General features: G+C 41.3%; 1 protein-coding gene across 2 annotated transcripts in view; it reads left to right on the forward strand.

Annotated features, from left to right (window-relative positions):
• The window catches only part of SLFN11 (schlafen family member 11), a 28,977-nt gene extending 14,228 nt beyond the window's left edge, over nt 1-14,749 (forward strand). For both annotated transcript variants that reach the window (XM_055400951.2, XM_055400959.2), the window contains 2 exons: nt 10,702-11,425; nt 11,979-14,749. In XM_055400951.2, coding sequence (XP_055256926.1) covers nt 10,702-11,425; nt 11,979-12,762 — 1,508 coding nt within the window. In that variant the 3' untranslated portion in view covers nt 12,763-14,749. The remainder of the gene's footprint in view (nt 1-10,701; nt 11,426-11,978) is intronic.
• Nucleotides 14,750-20,895: the final 6,146 nt, after the last annotated feature.

Here is a 20,895-nt window from a genome sequence, read left to right on the forward strand (position 1 = left end):
GATTCTCCAGGCAAGAATACCGGAGTGGGTTACCGTTCCCTTCTCCAGGGGATCTTCCCGACCCAGGGATCGAACCTGGGTCTCCTGCATTGGAGGCAGACGCTTTAACCTCTGAGCCACCAGGGAAGCCCCAGTTTGGGTTTCAGTTCAGTTCAGTTCAGTCGCTCAGTCGTGTCCTACTCTCCGCAACCCCATGAATCACAGCACGCCAGGCCTCCCTGTCCATCACCAACTCCCGGAGTACACTCAAACTCATGTCCATAGAGTCGGTGATGCCATCCAGCCATCTCATTCTCTGTCGTCCCCTTCTCCTCCCTCCCCCAACCTTTCCCAGCATCAGAGTCTTTTCCAGTGAGTCAACTGGTGGCATGAGGTGGCCAAAGTATTGCAGTTTAAGCTTTAGCATCAGTCCTTCCAATGAACACCCAGAATTGATCTCCCTTAGAATGGACTGGTTGGATCTCCTTGCAGTCCAAGGGACTCTCAAGAGTCTTCTCCAACACCACAGTTCAAAAGCATCAATTCTTCGGCGATCAGCTTTCTTCACAGTCCAACTCCCACATCCATACATGACCATGGGAAAAACTATAGCCTTGACTAGACGGACCTTGGTTGGCAAAGTAATGTCTCTGCTTTGTAATATACTATCAAGGTTGGTCATAACTTTCCTTCCAAGGAGTAAGTGTCTTTTAATTTCCTGGCTGCAGTCAGCATCTGCAGTGATTTTGGAGCCCAAAAAAATAAAGTCTGACACTGTTTCCAGTGTTTTTCCATCTATTTCCCATAAAGTGATGGGACCAGATGACATGATCTTTGTTTTCTGAATGTTGAGCTTCAAGCCAAGCTTTTCACTCTCCTCTTTCACTTTCATCAAGAGGCTTTTGAGTTCCTCTTCACTTTCTGCCATAAGGGTGGTGTCATCTGCATATCTGAGGTTATTGATATTTCTCCCAGCAATCTTGATTCCAGCCCAGCGTTCCTCATGATATACTCTGCATATAAGTTAAATAAGCAGGGTGACAATATACAGCCTTGGCGTACTCCTTTTCCTATTTGGAACCAGTCTGTTGTTCCATGTACAGTTCTGACTGTTGCTTCCTGACCTGCATACAGGTTTCTCAAGAGGAAGGTCAGGTGGTCTGATATTCCCATCTCGTTCAGAATTTTCCACAGTTTATTGTGATCCACACAGTCAAAGGCTTTGGCATAGTCAATGAAGCAGAAATAGATGTTTTTCTGGAACTCTCTTGCTTTCTCCATGATCCAGCGGATGTTGGCAATTTGATCTCTGGTGCCTCTGCCTTTTCTAAAACCTGCTTGAACATCTGGGAGTTCACAATTCACATATTGCTGAAGCCTGGCTTGGAGAATTTTGAGCATGACTTTACTAGCGTGTGCGATGAGTGCAATTGTGCGGTAGTTTGGGTTTGGGTTTAGAACAGCGCACAATTGTGTTTCAGGACCAAGGATAGCATCTGTTCTCATTCCTCGCTCCCAACATGTTAGGCTTTACCTGCGAGTCCATTGCTGTCCTCTTTCTATACTTCTGGAGAGGAAAAACCACTTGATCAACTCTATGCAGTAAGTTAATGGCTTATCTGGCACTAGAATCTGATACATAAATGTCCTTTTATTGTTGTTTAGTCGCTAAGTCGTGTCCAACTCTTTTGCCACCCCACGTACTGTAGCCTGCCAGGCTCCTCTGTCCATGGGATTCTCCAGGCAAGAATATGAGTGGGTTGTCATTTCCTCTTCCAGGGAATCTTCCTGACCCAGGGATAGAACTCGAGTCTCTTGCATTGGCTGGGAAATTCTTTACCACTGAGCCACCAGGGAAGCTTCCTATGTATGTGGAAATGTCTATCGAGGACCATTAAGTTAATAGATAATGATGTTCCAATTAAAATTTCTTTTTCACCTTACCTAATTGAGCTCTTTGCATTCATTTGCATATCAATTTATATTTTACTAATTGTCCACAATAAGCAGTACTAAATCTAAGAATAAACATAAGCATTGATAATTATTTTTTAAATTCAATAAATTCTATTTTAGTAGAGCTTATTAACATTGAATAAACTATATCTAAAAACAAAACACTGGACTTTATGCTCATAGAGTGATAACCTATTATTCTGGTATAAAAAATAAAATGTCCAGGAATCATACCAAACATTTGAAGAACAGACACTGTCAACACTATTCAAATTATTCCAGAGTCATATAAAAAAGGAAAATACCCAGGTTATTTTAAATGGGAGTAACAGTGATTGCAAAACTTGACAGAGATAGCATACAAAAGGAAAACTCAGACTAATCTTCCTTATGAATGAAAATGCAAAGACAGAACTCCAGAAATGAAAGGATGGATCAGCATTAAGAGAGTAATTATTATAATCCATAATTTCTTATTATAATCCACCATTTCTTCATGCAGAATTATTTTATGATTGTCCTCTTATATACTGAAAAAGCATTTGAAAAGCATGAATATACATTTCAATTTTTAGAAGACAATAAAATAGGAATCCATGGATACTTCTTTAACATTATATTTATATCTATGTATTGATGTCTATATCTATCAATACCCCCCAAAGACCATTATATTAATAGGGAGATATGAGAAGCATTCTATTAAATTTGGGAACAAAACCATCATGTGCACTATTACAACTTTTCTGCAGTATTAATTAGCCAATGCCATTAGATAAGAGAAAGAAATTAGAGGGATAAAAACTGAAAAACATAGGACCATATTCAAGAGAATCCAGTGGAAAACTATTATAAGCAATAGAAGAATTCGTATTGAATACCAATAGTTGTATTAATAGCATTATATGAAGTCAGAATTAATATTGCAAAAATTCAGTTTCCTAATATAACAAACAATCAAAGAAAATACCCAACTTTCAATAGCAAGAAAAAGTTAAAATATCTAAGATATGCCAATCTGAGAAAAAATTTTAAATAATATTGAAAGACACAGAAGAAAAATAAAATGGAAACACATGTCATATTTTTTAAGGGAAGAAAGCTGTCAATTTTCTCTAAGCTATTTTATAAACTTAGTGAGATATCAATTTAAAAAAAACCAAGAGATTAACTTAATCTGGAGATTAACTTAACTTCACTGGAACTTTCCAGTGAAAAAATAAGTAAGAAGAGCCAGGAAATAAAAATCTGAAAAAGAAGAGCAAAAAGAAGGGCACTCCAGATATGAAATCATTCAGTTCAGTTCAGTTCAGTCGCTCAGTCATGTCCGACTCTTTGTGACACCATGAATCACAGCACGCCAGGCCTCCTTGTCCATCACCAATTCCCAGAGTTCAAACTCATGTCCATTGAGTCGGTGATGCCTTCCAGCCATCTCATTCTCTGTCGTCCCCTTCTCCTCCTGCCCTCAATCCTTCCCAGCATCAGAGTCTTTTCCAGTGAGTCAAATCTTCGCATGAGGTGACCAAAGTATTGGAGTTTCAGCTTTAGCATCAGTCCTTCCAGTGAACACCCAGGATTGATCTCCTTTAGAATGGACTGGTTGGATCTCCTTGCAGTCCAAGGGACTCTCGAGAGTCTTCTCCAGCACCACAGTTCAAAAGCATCAATTCTTCGGCGATCAGCTTTCTTCACAGTCCAACTCTCACATCCATACATGACCATGGGAAAAACCATAGCCTTGACTAGACGGACCTTGGTTGGCAAAGTAATGTCTCTGCTTTTTAATATACTATCTAGGTTGGTCATAACTTTCCTTCCAAGGAGTAAGCGTCTTTTAATTTCATGGCTGCAATCAGCATCTGCAGTGATTTTGGAGCCCAAAAAAATAAAGTCTGACACTGTTTCCACTGTTACCCCAATCTATTTCCCATGAAGTGATGGGACCAGATGCCATGATTTTTGTTTTCTGAATGTTGAGCTTCAAGCCAACCTTTTCACTCTCCTCTTTCACTTTCATCAAGAGGCTTTTGAGTTCCTCTTCACTTTCTGCCATAAGGGTGGTGTCATCTGCATATCTGAGGTTATTGATATTTCTCCTAGCAATCTTGATTCCAGCTTGTGCTTCTTCCAGCCCAGCGTTCCTCATGATGTACTCTGCATATAAGTTAAATAAGCAGGGTGACAATATACAACCTTGATGTACTCCTTTTCCTATTTGGAACCAGTGTGTTGTTCCGTGTTCAGTTCTGACTGTTGCTTCCTGACCTGCATACAGGTTTCTCAAGAGGTAGGTCAGGTGGTCTGGTATTCCCATCTCTTTCAGAATGTTCCACAGTTTATTGTGATCCACACAGTCAAAGACTTTGGCATAGTCAATGAAGCAGAAATAGATGTTTTTCTGGAACTCTCTTGCTTTCTCCATGATCCAGCAGATGTTGGTAATTTGATCTCTGGTGCCTCTGCCTTTTCTAAAACCTGCTTGAACATCTGGGAGTTCACAGTTCACATATTGCTGAAGCCTGGCTTGGAGAATTTTGAGCATGACTTTACTAGCGTGTGAGATGAGTGCAATCGTGCGGTAGTTTGAGCATTCTTTGGCATTGCCTTTCTTTGGGATTGGAATGAAGACTGACCTTCTCCAGTCCCGTGGCCACTGCTGAGTTTTCCAAATTTGCTGGCATATTGAGTGCAGCACTTTCACAGCATCATCTTTCAAGATTTGAAAGAGCTCAATTGGAATTCCATCACTTCCACTAGCTTTGTTTGTAGTGATGCTTTCTAAGGCCCACTTGACTTCACATTCCAAGATGTCTCGCTCTAAGTCAGTGATCACGTTATCGTGACTATCTTGGTCGTGAAGATCTTTTTTGTACAGTTCTTCTGTGTATTCTTGCCACCTCTTCTTAATATCTTCTGCTTCTGTTAGGTCCATACCATTTCTGTCCTTTATCGAGCCCATCTTTTCACGAAAAGTTCCCTTGGAATCTCTAATTTTCTTGAAGAGATCTCTTGTTTTTCCTATTCTGTTGTTTTCCTCTATTTCTTTGCATTGATCGCTGAGGAAGGCTTTCTTATCCCTCCTTGCTATTCTTTGGAACTCTGCATTCAGATGCTTTTATCTTTCCTTTTCTCCTTTGCTTTTCGCTTCTCTTCTTTTCACAGCTATTTGTAAGGCCTCCTCAGACAGCCATTTTGCTTTTTTGCATTTCTTTTCCATGGGGATGGTCTTGGTCCCTGTCTCCTGTACAATGTCGTGAACCTCTGTCCAGAGTTCATCAAGCACTCTATCTATCAGATCTAGTCCCTTAAATCTATTTCTCACTTCCACTGTATAATCATAAGGGATTTGATTTAGGTCATATCTGAATGGTCTAGTGGTTTTCCCTACTTTCTTCAATTTCAGTCTGAATTTGGCAATAAGGAGTTCATGATCTGAGCCACAGTCAGCTCCTGGTCTTGTTTTTGCTAAATAAAGCCTCAAATAAAAACAGAGTTATACTGACATATAATTAGATCAAGGGTACAGAATAGAAGATCTGAAAATAGATGCAAACACATATCAGAATTTAGTTCGTGATGGAACTGGTCTCTCAACTAAGGGAGAAGAATGGAGATGTTTCAATAAAGAGACATTGGGATAACTGGGTGATAATTTATTTTTAAATAGATTCACGATTTATACTGTATACCAACATAAGGTTTAAATCAATCAATAATTTAAAAAAAAATCAAAGCCATAAGTGTTCTAGAAGAATACATTCGTAAATGGCTTTATGCTTTTGGCATGAGGATTAGGACAATCAAGATTCAAAATCCAGAAGCCATAACAGTATACTGATATATATGATTACATGAAAAAAATAAGCAGTGTGCATGGCTAAAACAAATAAGTACAAAGTCAAAGGGCCATTGACCAACTAGGAAAAATATTTGCAACTGATATTACAGAGGGCCAATGTCTCTAATACATAAAGAGCTTCCAAAAGTTGATATGGATAAAGAACAACTTAACAGAAAAATCAACAAACATAGTTCAGAGAAAATAAAATTCAAATGCCTTTCAAACATTTCAAAAGATGCCTAATAGTAATCAAAATAAGAGATGTAAATTTAAACAAGCTATCATTTGTATCTACTGGATTGTGTAAAAAAAAAATCTGATATTATCATTTGTAGGCTACACTGCTATTTCACGGCATTTGTATGCTATGCTGTGCAAGTTTTCCCATTCATTACTGGCAGGGATACATATTGGTACAACTATAGAGGACAATTTGGCAATATCTATCAGAAGGACAGATGCATTTACCCTTTTACCCAGTAATCCCACTGCTGGGACTTTTAAAATTATTATTATTTTGGCCATACCACATGGCTTGTGGGATCTTAGTTCCCTGTCTAGGGATCAAATCCAGGCAGTGAAAGTGCTGAGTCTTAATCACTGGACTGTGAGGGAGTTCCTGGGAGTTTATACTTTATATATATCTGTGTGCACACTAAATGTCCAAGACTATGTACAAGGTTACTCATTGTAATGGGCTTCCCAGGTGGCTCAGTGGTAAAGAATCTGCTGGCCAATGCAGAAGACGTGGTTTGATCCCTGTGTAGGGAAGATCCCCTGTAGGAGGAAACGGCAACACACTCCAGAATTCTTGCCTGGGAAATCCCATAGACAGAGGAGCCTGGCAGACTACAGTCCCTAGGATTGCAAAGAGTCAGACATGACTGAGGACTGAGCGAATGAGTGTGCACTCATTGCAATATTCTTGTAATAGCAAAAAGTTGAGGCAGGGACTTCCTTGGTGGTCCAGTGGTTGAGAGCCTGCCTTGTAGCATTGGGGTTGCAAGTTCCATCTCTGGTCAGGGAACCAGGATTTCACATGCCACGGAGAAACTGGAGAATCCATGGTTTGCAATGAAAGGTCCCACATGCTGCATCTAGGACCCTACACAGATAGGTAAATAAATATTTATTTTAAAAAAGTTGGAGCAAACACACAAGAACCCATCAATAGGGACTTATGTCACATCCATAAGATGGCATGTTAGACAAATGTGGAAAAAAAATAAAGTTCTTGGCACTTGTATAGGAAGATCTCCCACACATATTGCTGGGCAAAAAGATGTGAGAGCTGAACAAAAGGGGGAAATATTTGCTTGTATTTCCACGAAGAAGTTTTGAAAGAACAGATGAGGAACTGGTCAAAAAAAAAAAAAGTCTGTGTTAGTGGAGTAGGATGGAGTTGAAGAGGGAGGAAAAGAGCAAACAGAAGTAGAAGTGTTTTGGTATTTCAATTATGGGGATGTATTACCTAGTTAGAACTATTTTTTAAAGCAAATTTTCATTTTCAGAGTCTGCTGTTATTAGATTCTGAACTCTCAACATGGTAAACAATCAGTTCAGTTTCGGTTTTGCAGTGGGAGTCCAGATACTATGGATAGGGAAATCCACTATTGATTGACAATAGTTTAGCTTCAGATTAAACACTATAAATGTTTCTTGAAAGAAATGTAATGACTCTCTGGAAGTTTGTCTATGCCTGGTGTTACGGGTACTACAGAAAGTCAGGGGTTAGAGTGCTGGATCAGATTCAGCCAGCCCTGAACGACCTCCATCCTGGTTTCCTAAACTGTTACGTGCCCTCACCCGATTTCCTGTAGTTGGAAAAACCATCAGTCCAGATACTTCAGGGCTCCGTGTTTAACGATTTCCCTAGATCATCTACTGTATAGCACAGGGAACTCTGCTTAATATTGTGTAACAGCCTAAATGGGAGAAGGTTTTGAAAAAGAATAGACACTAGACACGTGTATATTTGTGTAAAAGAGTCACTTTGCTCTACACCTGAAACTAACACATTGTTAATCAACTCTGATATAAAATACTCTTAAAAATATTTACTCATTGGACTTCCGCGGTGGTACAGTGATTAAGAATCCACCTGCCAACACAGAGGACTTAGGTTCGATCCCTTGTCTGGGAAGAGTCCACATGCCACGGAGCAACTGAGCCCATGTGCCACGATTGCTGAAGCCTGTATGCCTAGACCTTGTGCTCTGAAACTAGAGACGCCATCAAAATAAGAAGCCAGCACACCACAGCTGGAGAGTAGCCTCTGCAACTAGAGAGAAACCTGTGCGCAGCAATGAAGACCTAATGCAACCAAAAATAAATTAAGACATTTATTTTTAAAATTTATTTAGGCTGCACTGGGTTGCAGCATGTGGACTTTCAGTTATGGTATGCTTGCAGGATCTAGTTCCCCAACCAGGGATTGAACCCATGCCTCCTGCATTGGGAGTGCCCAGTCTTACCCACCGGGCCACTAAGGACTCCCTAATATAAATTTTTTAAAAAAACACACATTCACACACATACACAAACACAAAAGATTTCCCTAGATCCATGGTGAGATTACTGCTTAGTATGGATATGAGGTTCTGTGAGAATCCTGAGGAGAGAACAACATGGGGGTTCTGGAAGGAATGGAAGGACTGAGATGGCAAAAGTAGAGGGTTTTTTGGAATTCTCTTGCTTTTTCTAAGATCCAGCCAGGTCTTAGTTGTGGCATACAGAATCTTCCACCTTTGTTGTACCATGTGGTATCTAGCCCCCCAACCAAGGAATCCACCTGCAATATGGGAGACCTGGATTTGATCCCTGGGTTGGGAAGATCCCTTGGAGAAGGGAACAGCTACCAACTCCAGCATTCTGGCCTGGAGAATTCCATGAACAGTACAGTCCATGGGGTCGCAAAGAGTCAGACACGACTGAGCGACTTTAACTTTCAAAAGGAGAGGAGGGCATTCGAGTTTCAGGGCACACCTACACAAAGGCACAGAGGCCGCAAGTCACATGGAGAGTGGTAACTACTCTGGTGCACATGGAGTGGTTGACATTTTATTGACACCCAGTCTGGCCCCTGTTATTAATTAAGTGCCATGTAGAATATCAAAGAAATGAAAGGGACACATTGCCTCCACATAATTTCCTTGGGAAGCATATCCCATTATGTAATTAAAGAAAAATAAGAGCTGTTTGATGATGAGGAGGTGCTATGAACATCAAACGCTTTAGTGACATGCTCCACTGAGCAGCAGGGGTAGTCTGTGTGACTTGCAGGGCTGTGAAGTAGAGACAGCGAGAGGGTCTGGGGTCTGAGACACCACTGGGTCCAGCCCTCGGCTCTGCCACTTCCCAGTGGTGTGACCATGGGCCAGGCGCTTGACCTGTTTGAGTTCCCATTTACTCATATGAAAAAGAGAACAGTCAGTATATCTGCCTTGCAAAATTGTGAGAACCACAGATGCATGTCAACTCCCGGGTATAATCAACGAATGATGTGTTTTCTTATTTTGTACTTCCTTTGGGTTTGGTTTCTAAAGCTGCATGTTAAAACGTATCCTTATATCTTCCACCCATTCAAAGACGCATGTTTCCCCCCATCTTTTAAATATTTATTTATTTATTTTTGGCTGTGATGGGTCTTTGTTGCTGCTCGGACTTTTCTCTAGTTGTGGCAAGTGAGGGCTACTCTCGAGCGGCAGTGCGTGGGCTTCTCATTGTGGGGGCTTCTTTTGTCATGGAGAACGGGCTCCAGGTGCTCAGGCTTCAGTAGTCATGGCACGTGGGTTCAGTAGCTGTGGCTCCCAGCCTCTAGAGCACAGGCTCAGTGGTCATGATGCGTGGGCTTAGCTGCTCCACAGCATATGGGATCTTCCTGGATCAGGGATTGAACCCGTGTCTTCTGCGTTGGTGGGGGGTTTCTTTACCACTGGGAGTCACCAGGGAAGCCCTCCTCCCACCTTTTAACATCTCCAGAATCCAGATGTGTCTCATCATAGATTCCATCTCCTACTCACCACCACCTGGGTTACAGGCAAAGTTAAGTTAAGCAAACATCTGGTACAAGTGAGAAAGCACCACGGCAAGGAACAATAAACAACCACCAATGAAATGTGGGTAATTTCGCCGGAAATCAACACTACAGATCCAGATTCTAGCATGTGATCTGATGCCACCACCACAGAATGACAGCAGCCCCTTCATTCCTCCCCCACCTCTTTGGAACAAATGATCATCAACATAAGTTTAAAATCCTACCCGGCAAAGTTTATTCTCATGTCACAACATTGTTCCTTGCTCTCTCATGTCAAAAGAAGACTGTTTGTAATGGATATAGTCTTACATAGCTCTGTAAGTGAGTGATGCTTCAGGAGAATTATCTCAGAGTCTAATATCAGGGTCTCCCAGTGCAGGGCTCCATCTACTCCACTGATATTTAATGACCACCTTCTCCTTGAAAGGGCTCTTCCTACTTCCATCAGTGGGGACTGTTCAGGGGCATTTTGAGATTCAGGTGCTTTAAGAGTAGCAAGGGAAAGAATAACTTCTCAACCAGCTACAATGAGCACACACTTTATGCCATTTCATTTATTCCTCACCATAAGAGATGTGCTGTTTTTGTAAATGTAGATTTCTGTTCATTTTACAGATGAGGGAACAGTCTTAGGTCAAGAAATTTACTAGGGTCATAAACATAACAAGCACATAGGCTTAGATGAAGTGTGCCAGACTGTCAAGGCTTCTTTTTCTTCACTGTAATACAATAATATTGGCAAAAGAATATATATAAAATATGTAATTTATAATAATTAATAAGATTACAATTTAAGTATAAGTATTTAGCAATTTTGATTAATTACAATTAATCATAAAAATGTGATCTTTGCCATTAAACGTATAATCTTTTCCATATCTAGTGACACCAGGATGTCTGAAATACACCCCTGAATCTCTCCGGAAGGAACTGTTCTTGCAGAATGAAGGTTTGGAGGAATTAATAAATAGGCAAATAGACCCATTCTCCCAGGGAATTTTAATCCTTTCTACAAGCTGGGCTGTGGACCTGAACTTGGAAGAGAAGCAAGGAGTCATCTGTGATGCTCTGTTGATAGCGCAGAACAGGCCGCCCATTCTCTACACCATCCTCAGGACGCAAGACGCAGAGGGGCAGTCCTATTGCACTCGCACCGCCTTCACTCTGAAGCAGAAGTTGGTGAACATGGGAGGCTACACTGAAAATCTGTGTATCACGACCAAGGTCCTCCACCTGAGTCCCGAGAGCAATGCAGAGTCCTCGGCGGGTTCAGGCTCTGTGATTGATTACCCCACTTCCTATCACCTTGCAGACACTCAGCAAATGGAAGCTTTGCTGCAGTCCCTTGTGATCGTCTTGCTTGGCTTCCGGTCTCTCTTGAGTGACCAGCTTGGCTGTGAGGTTTTAAATCTGCTCACAGCCAAGCAGTATAAGATCTTCTCAAAAAACCTCCGCAAGAGTAAAGAGTTGTTTATCCATGGCTTACCTGGCTCAGGGAAGACGATCATGGCCATAAAGATCATGGAGAAGATCAGGAACACATTTCACTGTGAGACAAATGAAATTCTCTACATTTGTGAGAACAAGCCTTTGAAGAATTTTATCAGGTAAGCAGTTGGATCTTTTTTTTTTTTTGGCTGTAAAGCGACGAGTTGACTCACTGGAAAAGACTCTGATGCTGGGAAGGGTTGGGGGCGGGAGGAGAAGGGGACGAGACGACCGAGAGTGAGATGGCTGGATGGCATCACTGACTCTGTGGACATGAGTTTGAGTGAACTCCGGGATTTGGTGATGGACAGGGAGGCCTGGCGTGCTGTGATTCATGGGGTCGCGGAGAGTCGGACACGACTGAGCGACTGAACTGAACTGATCTGAACTGAACACAACTTAAGGGGATTGAACCCAGGCCCATCACATCAAAAGGGCTGAGTTCTAATCATTGGACGGCCAGGGAAGTCCCAAGCAGCTGGATCTTATTGTCAGCAAATGAGGTTCTATGTAAATTCACTCCACATCCCCGACAACCTGAATCACCTTGTTTCTTGAGAGTAAGATGGTAAAATGATCTGTGGCAACAATACTGTGTTTGTAGGAGTATGATCATTTTCCTCCTTTATTGACTCAAAAGAAAACCAGGATGTGTCTTTTTAATTTTCACAGGAACAAAAATATCTGCCAGGCAGTGACCCGGAAGAGCTTCATGAAATATAACTTTATACACATTCAACATATCATCATCGATGAAGCTCAGAATTTCCGCATTGAAGATGGAGATTGGTATAGAAAGGCGAAAGCCATCACTCAGAGAGACACGGATTGCCCAAGAATTCTCTGGATCTTTCTGGACTACTTTCAGACCAGCCACGTGGAGTGCATTGGCCTCCCTGCTCTCTCAGCCCAGTATCCGAGGGAAGAGCTCACCAGAGTGGTACGCAATGCAGGTCAAATAGCCAGATACCTACAGTGTGTATTGCAGAAGGTCAGGAAAAATCCTCCGCGTAACATCCCGCATGAGCCCCTGAAGATGTGTCTTGAAGCTGAATGGGCTCAGGATGTTCAGGGAACCTTAAATATTAAGAGGGACTTAACTCTGAATGCAATAGTGACGCATGTGGCAGACACGTGCAAGCTTCTCTTTGAAAGGGGCTATTCTCCCAAGGATGTTGCTGTGCTTGTCAGCACTGCAAGAGATGTGGAGAAATACCGGCAGGAGCTCATGAAAGCAATGAGGAAGAAAAGGATAGTGTGTCTCACCTATGCGAGTGACCTGGGGGGTGATCACATTGTGTTGGACAGTGTCCGAAGATTCTCAGGTCTGGAAAGGAATATTGTGTTTGGGATCCATCCAAGCACCATGGAGCCGGCTATCTTATACAACATTCTTGTCTGTCTGGCATCCAGAGCGAATCAACAGCTACATATTCTGTGGCAGCGTGACGTTTAAGAAGAATTCCAAACCAAAACGGGATGAGGCGATTTACTCTGTCAGTATCCATGGGTGGCAATCTGATTGGTATTGGAAGAAACTTGTCTTTTCCATTCATGGGTCAGCTAGAGATATGGGCAGAGCTGACATACAGAATCTGGAACTTCCCTCTCTGGCTCTCTCCTTTCAGGGATTCCTCCCCAAACTCCTTCTGGCAGCTATTGTCCCAAATTCTGTCCCTGATTCTTTCAACCAGAAGGATAGTGGTTTTCTAAAGGAGCTTTAATCACCCTGCACAGCACAGACTGTGACCTGCCTTATGGGTAAAAACCATAAAAACAATACATTCATCCTGTGGCCATTGTTTCTTCTAAGTCTGGACCCTCATAGTGTATTTTTTTTTTAATTTGTCCAGGATCTATAGTTAATCTGCAGAAGGGTGGTCTGGTAAGGACTACTTGGCCAAATTAGAAGCAGAATTCTTTTTTTTTTTTTTGGAAACAGAATTCTTGACATTTCTCTATGTCGCATTGATCCAGGATTTGGGAGATTCCCAAGATAGTTCGGACAGCAACCAAGTGGGTCTTAATAATTTTTGGCAGAAAAGAGAGCACTGTACAATTATTTAATCCTTTAAAATTGTAAGTTCCATTTTTTTTTGTCCTCAGAATATCCCAGATCAAGCTTTAACATGATAGTAAGCATTGATTGTCACTTTACAAAGAAATTATGGGCCAATATAAAACAAAACTAAAGCCATTTTCTCTTTCAGTGAGAGCGTTAGAGACCAAAATCTGCTTCTAAAGGTGCACACAGGTCATTAAGTAAACAGAACTAGGAAAAATACAGTCTTTACAGATCGACTTCTCAACTCCACTCTACTTAATGTTCTATAACATATCAGCTTAAATTTTAAGTCAAGTATATTCTTGAACTGTAATTTCCCCCTTCACTTTTATATTTTGGTAGGCCAGTCTTATGGACTGAACGTTTGTGTCCCTCCAAAATTCATAGGTTGAAGCCCTAACGTTTAGTGTGGATGTATTTGTAGATTTGCAAGGAAGTCATTAAGGTTAAATGAGGTCATAGGATGGGGTCTTGATCTCCTAAGATTGGAGACCTTATGAGAAGAGACACCCAAGAGCTCTTTCTGTCTCTTTCTCTGTCTATACACAAACATGAGGTCATGTGAACACAGAGAGAGATGGTGGCCACTTCAAGAGAAGAGGCTCCAAGATGAAACAACTCCTACTGACACCTTGATCCTAGATTCCCAGCATCTAGAACTTTGTGAAATAAATTTCTGTTCTTTAAACCACCCAGTCTGTGGCATTTTGTTAAAACAGCCTGAGCAGACTAACATAGCCACAGAATTATTCCTCTAACTAAAACACATTCTTAATAGTGTTAGTGTTAGTCAATCAGTCATGTCCGACTCTTTGCTACCCCATGGACTATAGCTCACCAGGCTCCTCTAACCATGGAATTCTCCAGGCAAGAATACTGGAATGGGTAGCTATTCCCTTCTCCAGGGGATCTTTCCAACCCAGGGATTGAACCTAGGCCTTCCACATTGCAGGCAGATTCTTCACCATCTAAGCCACGAGGAAAGCCCTGCTACTTAATAACGCTAATGCATTATGCATTTCTTATTTTTCTGTCTATACAAAACATTTGAAAAATGTTTCTGGTCTAAAATATAACCACAAAATATTTGTACAACTAATGGAAATTTAAAACATTACATGACTAATATTCCACTTATTACTAGTCCTATTCTACTCCCCTTCTCCTATATTATAAGTTGTGAGTTTTTCTTTCTTCTGTCTGCTTGCACGTGGAATTCCACCCTCTTGACTTGAAACTGTAGGCTCTTCTAACTTCAGCAAAACAAGGAAAAAGTGTTCTTTCTTTCTGATTGCATTAAATCAGCTACAACACTGAACCAAATAGTTTTCCTTGTAAATGATGTTTCTAATAAAATTGGTTTTGTAAGTTCCCTGGACTTGAGTTGCAATGTCTATGAAAGTAATTCTTTAAAAATCTAATTCTGGAGCAAAACCCACCACCATGTCCTGCCCACTGTCCACTGCACACAGTGGGATATCTCTCCAGAAACTTGCTTCAGACCTGTAAACTCCCCCATCCATTAAACCACTGGTGTCTCTGTTGCTGACTCCAGGCTGTTTCTTCAGTCTTGAAGCTGGGCAAGCACGGGCCTTGTAGGCCTGAGAGTGCAGTCCAGCAACTGGTGGAGACAACCAAGAAACCGAAGAAACTCCCACTAGTGTCAAGATGTTGGAAAACACAGGATGGGGAATGGAAAGCTGCAGGGACTGTCTGTGAGCCTGTGGGGCCTGGAAGTTGCAGGGGTAATCCTGGGGTGTCTGTCCTTGCTGAAGGGGTGCCACCAAGAGATCTGGAGAGCAATGGCCTCCAATGGCTCTGCTATTGTAGCAGAGTGAGCCTTCTGTAATTGGCAAAGCTATCTTTCAAGAAGGATTTGGTATTTCTATTGTGCCTCTGAGATGTAAATAATCTATCTGGGCTCTCTGAAACTTTAATCTTACATGACCTCTAAGCGTAAAGGAGGAAAAAAGAGCTTTTAGGTAAACTCTGTAGAAATAATTATGTTTTGGGAATGTCTATCTAAAATAGTCTCCCTAGATTTTGGTGACTTTGAAAATGAAGTTGAAAGAAGAGAATTCATGAGTCATTTCAAACAGGATAAAATATTGAAATATTAATTGCTGGGCAAGCCTAAGTTTATCTACCTTTGTTGGCTTAGGAGAGGAAGACTAAACATTTGGGCTTCCCTGGTGGCTCAGAGGTTAAAGCATCTGCCTCCAATGCGGGAGACCCGGGTTCGATCCCTGGGTCGGGAAGATCCCCTGGAGAAGGAAATGGTAACCCACTCCAGTATTCTTGCCTGGAGAATCCCATGGACAGAGAAGTCTGGTAGGCTACAGTCCACGGGGTCGCAAAGAGTTGGACACGACTGAGCGACGGAACGGAACGGAAGTTTTCCAATCAGGAAGTGCATAATTACTTGCTTCTTATTTCTTCTTTTTTTTTTTTGCCAGAGATTAAGATTTTCAAGGGTTAAGATTATAATCAGTCACAATTCTTGTAACCAAGTTTCTTTATCCATCACATTGTGATCAAGTGTTTGTGCCTTTTTAAAAGACTTTTGACATTTGCTATTGCTGTACTCTCATGTTTTAGCAAAAGTGCTTCATTTTCAAGAAGATTCGTAGGAAGGGCCTCTTGACCATAACAGGTATGATAAATTTCATCTTATACAGCTGAACTGATAGCTCAGTTGGTAAAGAATCCTCATGCAATGCAGGAGACCCCAGTTCGATTCCTGGGTCGGGAAGATCTGCTGGTGAAGGGATAGGCTACTCACTCCAGTATTCTTGGGCTTCCCTGTGGCTCAGCTGGTAAAGAATCCACCTGCAATGTGGGAGACCTAGATTCGATCCCTGGGTTGGGAAGATCCCCTGGAGAAGGAAAGGCTACCTACTCCAGTATTCTGGCCTGGAGAATTCCATGGACTATAGTCCATGGGGTTGCAAAGAGTCGGACACAACTGAGCGACTTTCATGCGATACTGCTGAACTGGGTAAGAACTTGAAGAATCCTAATAGAAGACCTGATGGCTTCATAAAAAGTTAACAGAAAGACTGGTTACTGAATGACCTGATAAATATGGTTATAACATTTATGGGTTTTGTCTGTTTTTGATCTGTGTTTTTCAAATATGAAGAAGCCCTTTCACTCAAGTTGGGTATGATTTATAGCCATTTGGTAAACTACACCTGTGGGTAGAATTAAAACATTTTTCGTTTCTACTTGGTCCCTCCAGAAGTTAGAGACCCTTAGGTTCTGAGCAGCCTGCTCAGGTGGTGATAGAGACTATCTCTGGGCATGTGCAGGAATTTTAATATTTTGGGGACTGAGAAATCCACCACGTATAGCCTGAGAGCAGACCTCTGGCATGGCTTCGCTGGCTTCCAGGGGCCTTTCGGGAATTCTGTATGAGACTCCCAAGGAGTTGTCCCTCATTCAGTTTGGAGGCGTCTCATTGCATGGTGAGACTCTGAGTGTGGTCAATTGACCAGGCTTATTTTGCAAACAAATTACTTTTGATGGGCTGTGTTTGGTGGAATGAGGGTAATTTCATAGAGAACAATATTCCAATTCTATTAACTGAGCTCTGTATTTATGAAAGTTATTGTGCTAGCCATAATTTTGCCCTGATGTTCTGGATGGAAAAAGAAAATTATCTAGTGAAACTGTCACAGGGTAAAACTACTCATGAAGTGTGACACTGTTTGCTTTAAATCTATGACTAAAAGCACATGTAGGGGGACTTCTCTGGGGGTTTCAGTGGTTAAGAATCTGTAGGGGACACAGGTTCAGTTCCTGGTTTGGATGATCCCACATGGTGTGCAGAAAACTAAGCTCGAGTGCCACAGCTACTGAGCCACACGTGCCCTAGAGCCCATGCTTTGCAACAAGAGAAGCCACCACAATGAGAAGCCCACGCTCTGCAACAGAGAGTAGCCTCTGCTCTCCACAACCAGAGGAAGCTGCACACAACAGCCAAGATCCAGCACAGTCAAAAAATTTTTTTTCTTTTTTAAAAAGCTATGAAGATGCACACACATAAATAAATTTTAAAAAGAAAAAAGCACACACGGGGGCTTCCCTGATGGTGTGTGTCAGTTGCTCAGTCGTGTCCAGTTCTTTGCGACCCTATGGACTGTATCCCATGAAGCTCTTCTATCCATTGGGATTCTCCAGGCCAGAATATAGAGTGGATTGCCATGCTGTCCTCCAGGGGATCTTCCTGACCCAGGGATCAAACCTGCATCTCTTACGTCTCCTGCATTGGCAGGTGGGTTCTTAACCCACTGAACCAGCTGGGAAGCCCCTGATGGTCCAGTGGTTAAAACTCTGTGCTTCTAATACAGGGGGGCTTGAGTCTGATTCTGATCAGGGAAGTTCCACATACTGCACAATGTGGCAAAAAATAAAATAAAAAATTTTAAAGTACATGTATAATGCTTGTGTAACAATTGGATAAAATATATGGCTTATAATGTGTTTCTTCATTAACATAACCTCTGAGCCTGTTCACGAGATCTGATTAGTTTTCCCTCAACATGAATGATTAGGTGAATATAAAGGAGGCCTAGGAACACAATCTGAATCTAGACTAGGAGCCAACACCCCATCAAGGGTTAGATATTTTAATCATCAGTGCTTTCTATCAAAAGATTTGAAATTAAAAAGAGAAATGGAAGAATCTGCACATATTGAGGAAGTCAGAAGGTTTATACATGGCTGAACTTAAATTTTACTGGCCAGAGCAGTCCGACTTGTGGCCCTTCAGACATACACTGTACATCTGCTTTGGCCACTGAGGAAGGGAATGCATTCGAAAGTCAAACGGGAGTAGCTGTGGTTCAGACAACCAAATTAAAACTAGGTGGCCTCTGTATATGTAATTTTGGACATGCTCTTGTATTACTGAAAACTTGAGTTTTTTAAAAAAAATTATTTATTTTAATTGGAGGCTAATTACTTTATTGTAGTGGTTTTTGCCATACATTGACATGAATCAGCCATAGGTGTACATGTGTTCCCCATCCTGAACCCCCCTCCCTCCTCCCACCCCATTCCATCTCTCAGGGTCATCCCAGTGCACCAGCCCTGAGCACCCTGTCTCATGCATTGAACCTGGACTGGCGATCTATTTCACATATGATAATATAATATACATGTTTCAATTCTATTCTCTCAAATTATCCCACCCTCACCTTCTCCCAGAGTCTAAAAGTCTGTTCTTTACATCTGTGTCTCTTTTGCTGTCTTGCATATAGGGTGATCATTGCCATCTTTCTAAATTCCATATATATGTGTTAATATACTGTATTGGTGTTTTTCTTTCTGGCTTACTTCACTCTGTATAACAGGCTCCAGTTTCATCCACCTCATTAGAACTGATTCAGATGCATTCTTTTAATGACTGAGTAATATTCCATCATGTATATGTACCACAGGTTTCTTATCCATTCATCTGCCGATGGACATCTAGGTTGCTTCCATGTCCTAGCTATTATAAACAGTGCTATGATGAACATTGGGGTACATGTGTCTCTTTCCATTCTGGTTTCCTTGGTGTGTATGCCCAGCAGTGGGATTGCTGGGTCTTATGGCAGTTCTTATGGGCTTCCCTTGTGGCTCAGCTGGTAAAGAAGCTGCCCACAATGCCGGAGACCTGGGTTTGATTCCTGGGTTGGGAAGATCCCCTGGAGAAGGGAAAGGCTAACCACTCCAGTATCCTAGCCTGGAGAAATCCTCGGACTGTATCGTCCCTGGGGTCACAAAGAGTCGGACACGACTGAGTGACTTTCCCTTCACTTCACATGGCAGTTCTATTTCCATTTTTTTAAGGAATCTCCACACTATTCTCTATAGTGGCTGTACTGTTTGCATTCCCACCAACAGTGTAAGAGGGTTTCCTTTCCTCCACACCCTCTCCAGCATTTATTGTTTGTAAACTTTTTGATAGCAGCCATTCTGATTGGCATGAGATGGTACCTCATTCTGGTTTTGATTTGTGTTTCTCTGATAATGAGTGATGTCGAGAATCTTTTCATGTATTTGTTAGCCATCTTTGTGTCTTCTTTGGAGAAATGTCTGTTTAGTTCTTTGGCCCATTTTTTGATTGGGTCATTTATTTTTCTGGAATTGAGCTGCAGGAGTTACTTGTATACTTTTGAGATTAATTCTTTGTCAGTTGCTTCATTTGCTATTATTTTCTCCCATTCTGAAGGCTGTCTTTTCACCTTGCTTATAGTTTCCTTCATTGTGCAAAAGCTTTTCAGTTTAATTAGGTCCCATTTGTTTATTTTTGCTCTTATTTCCATTACTCTGGGAGGTGGGTCATAGAGGATCCTGCTGTGATTTATATCAGAGAGTGTTTTGCCTATGTTTTCCTCTAGGAGTTTTATGGTTTCTGGTCTTACATTTAGATCTTTAATCCATTTTGAGTTTATTTTTTTGTATGGTGTTAGAAAGTGTTCTGGTTTCATTCTTTTACAAGTGGTTGACCAGTTTTCCCAGTACCACTTGTTAAAGAGATTGTCTTTTCTCCATTGTATATTCTTGCCTCCTCTGTCAAAGATAAGGTGTCCATAGGTGTGTGGATTTATCTGTGGGGTTTCTATTTTGTTCCATTGATCTATTTTTCTGTCTTTGTGCCAGTACCATATTGTCTTGATGACTGTAGCTTTATAGCATAGTTTGAAGTCAGGCAGGTTGATTCCTCCAGTTCCATTCTTCTTTCTCATGATTGTTTGGCTATTTGAGGTTTTTTGTATTTCCATACAAATTGTAAAGTTATTTGTTCTAGTTCTCTGAAAAAGATCAATGGTAGCTTGATAGGGATTGCATTGAATCTATAGATTGATTTAGGTAGTACACTCATTTTCACTGTATTGATTCTTCTAATCCATGAACATGGTATATTTCTCCATCTATTTGTCATCTTTGATTTCTTTCATCAGTGTTTTATAGTTTTCTATATATGGGTCTTTCATTTCTTTAAGTAGATTTATTCCTAAGTATTTTATTCTTTTTGTTGCAATGGTGAATGGAATTGTTTCCTTAATTTCTCTTTCTGTTCTCTCATTGTTAGTGTATATGAATGCAAAGGATTTCTGTGTGTTAATTTTATATCCTGCAACTTTACTATATTCATTGATTAGCTCTAAAACTTGAGTTTTCAGAACTGTATTGCAGACTGGGGCAAAAACCACAGGCAGGTGTGGTATTATCTCTGAAGGCAGTTATTGCTTGTGTTTTTCTTGTCATGATCCCTTCTGTGTTGCGGTGATGTCTCAGATAGGGGTTTTTCTATCAGCCTGATCCCCATGTGAGAAGATGGAGCAGAGCCAAGATGAATCCTCAACAGACCTACAGTGTAAGTGAGAAAATATTTGTTGTAAGTCACTGAGGTTTGGGAATGGGTTTTTTCCTGCACCACGACCTGGCCTATATTGATGAGTATGTGAAGCATGTCAAGTGAGGCAGAGCAACAAAATGGAAGGGGTCTTGGACTTTGATGACTTCTCAGAG

This window comes from Moschus berezovskii, chromosome 20 (assembly GCF_049115385.1).
Source record: "Moschus berezovskii isolate FMDL1 chromosome 20, NW_MosBer_1.0, whole genome shotgun sequence".
NCBI classification, from domain to species: Eukaryota; Metazoa; Chordata; class Mammalia; order Artiodactyla; family Moschidae; genus Moschus; species Moschus berezovskii.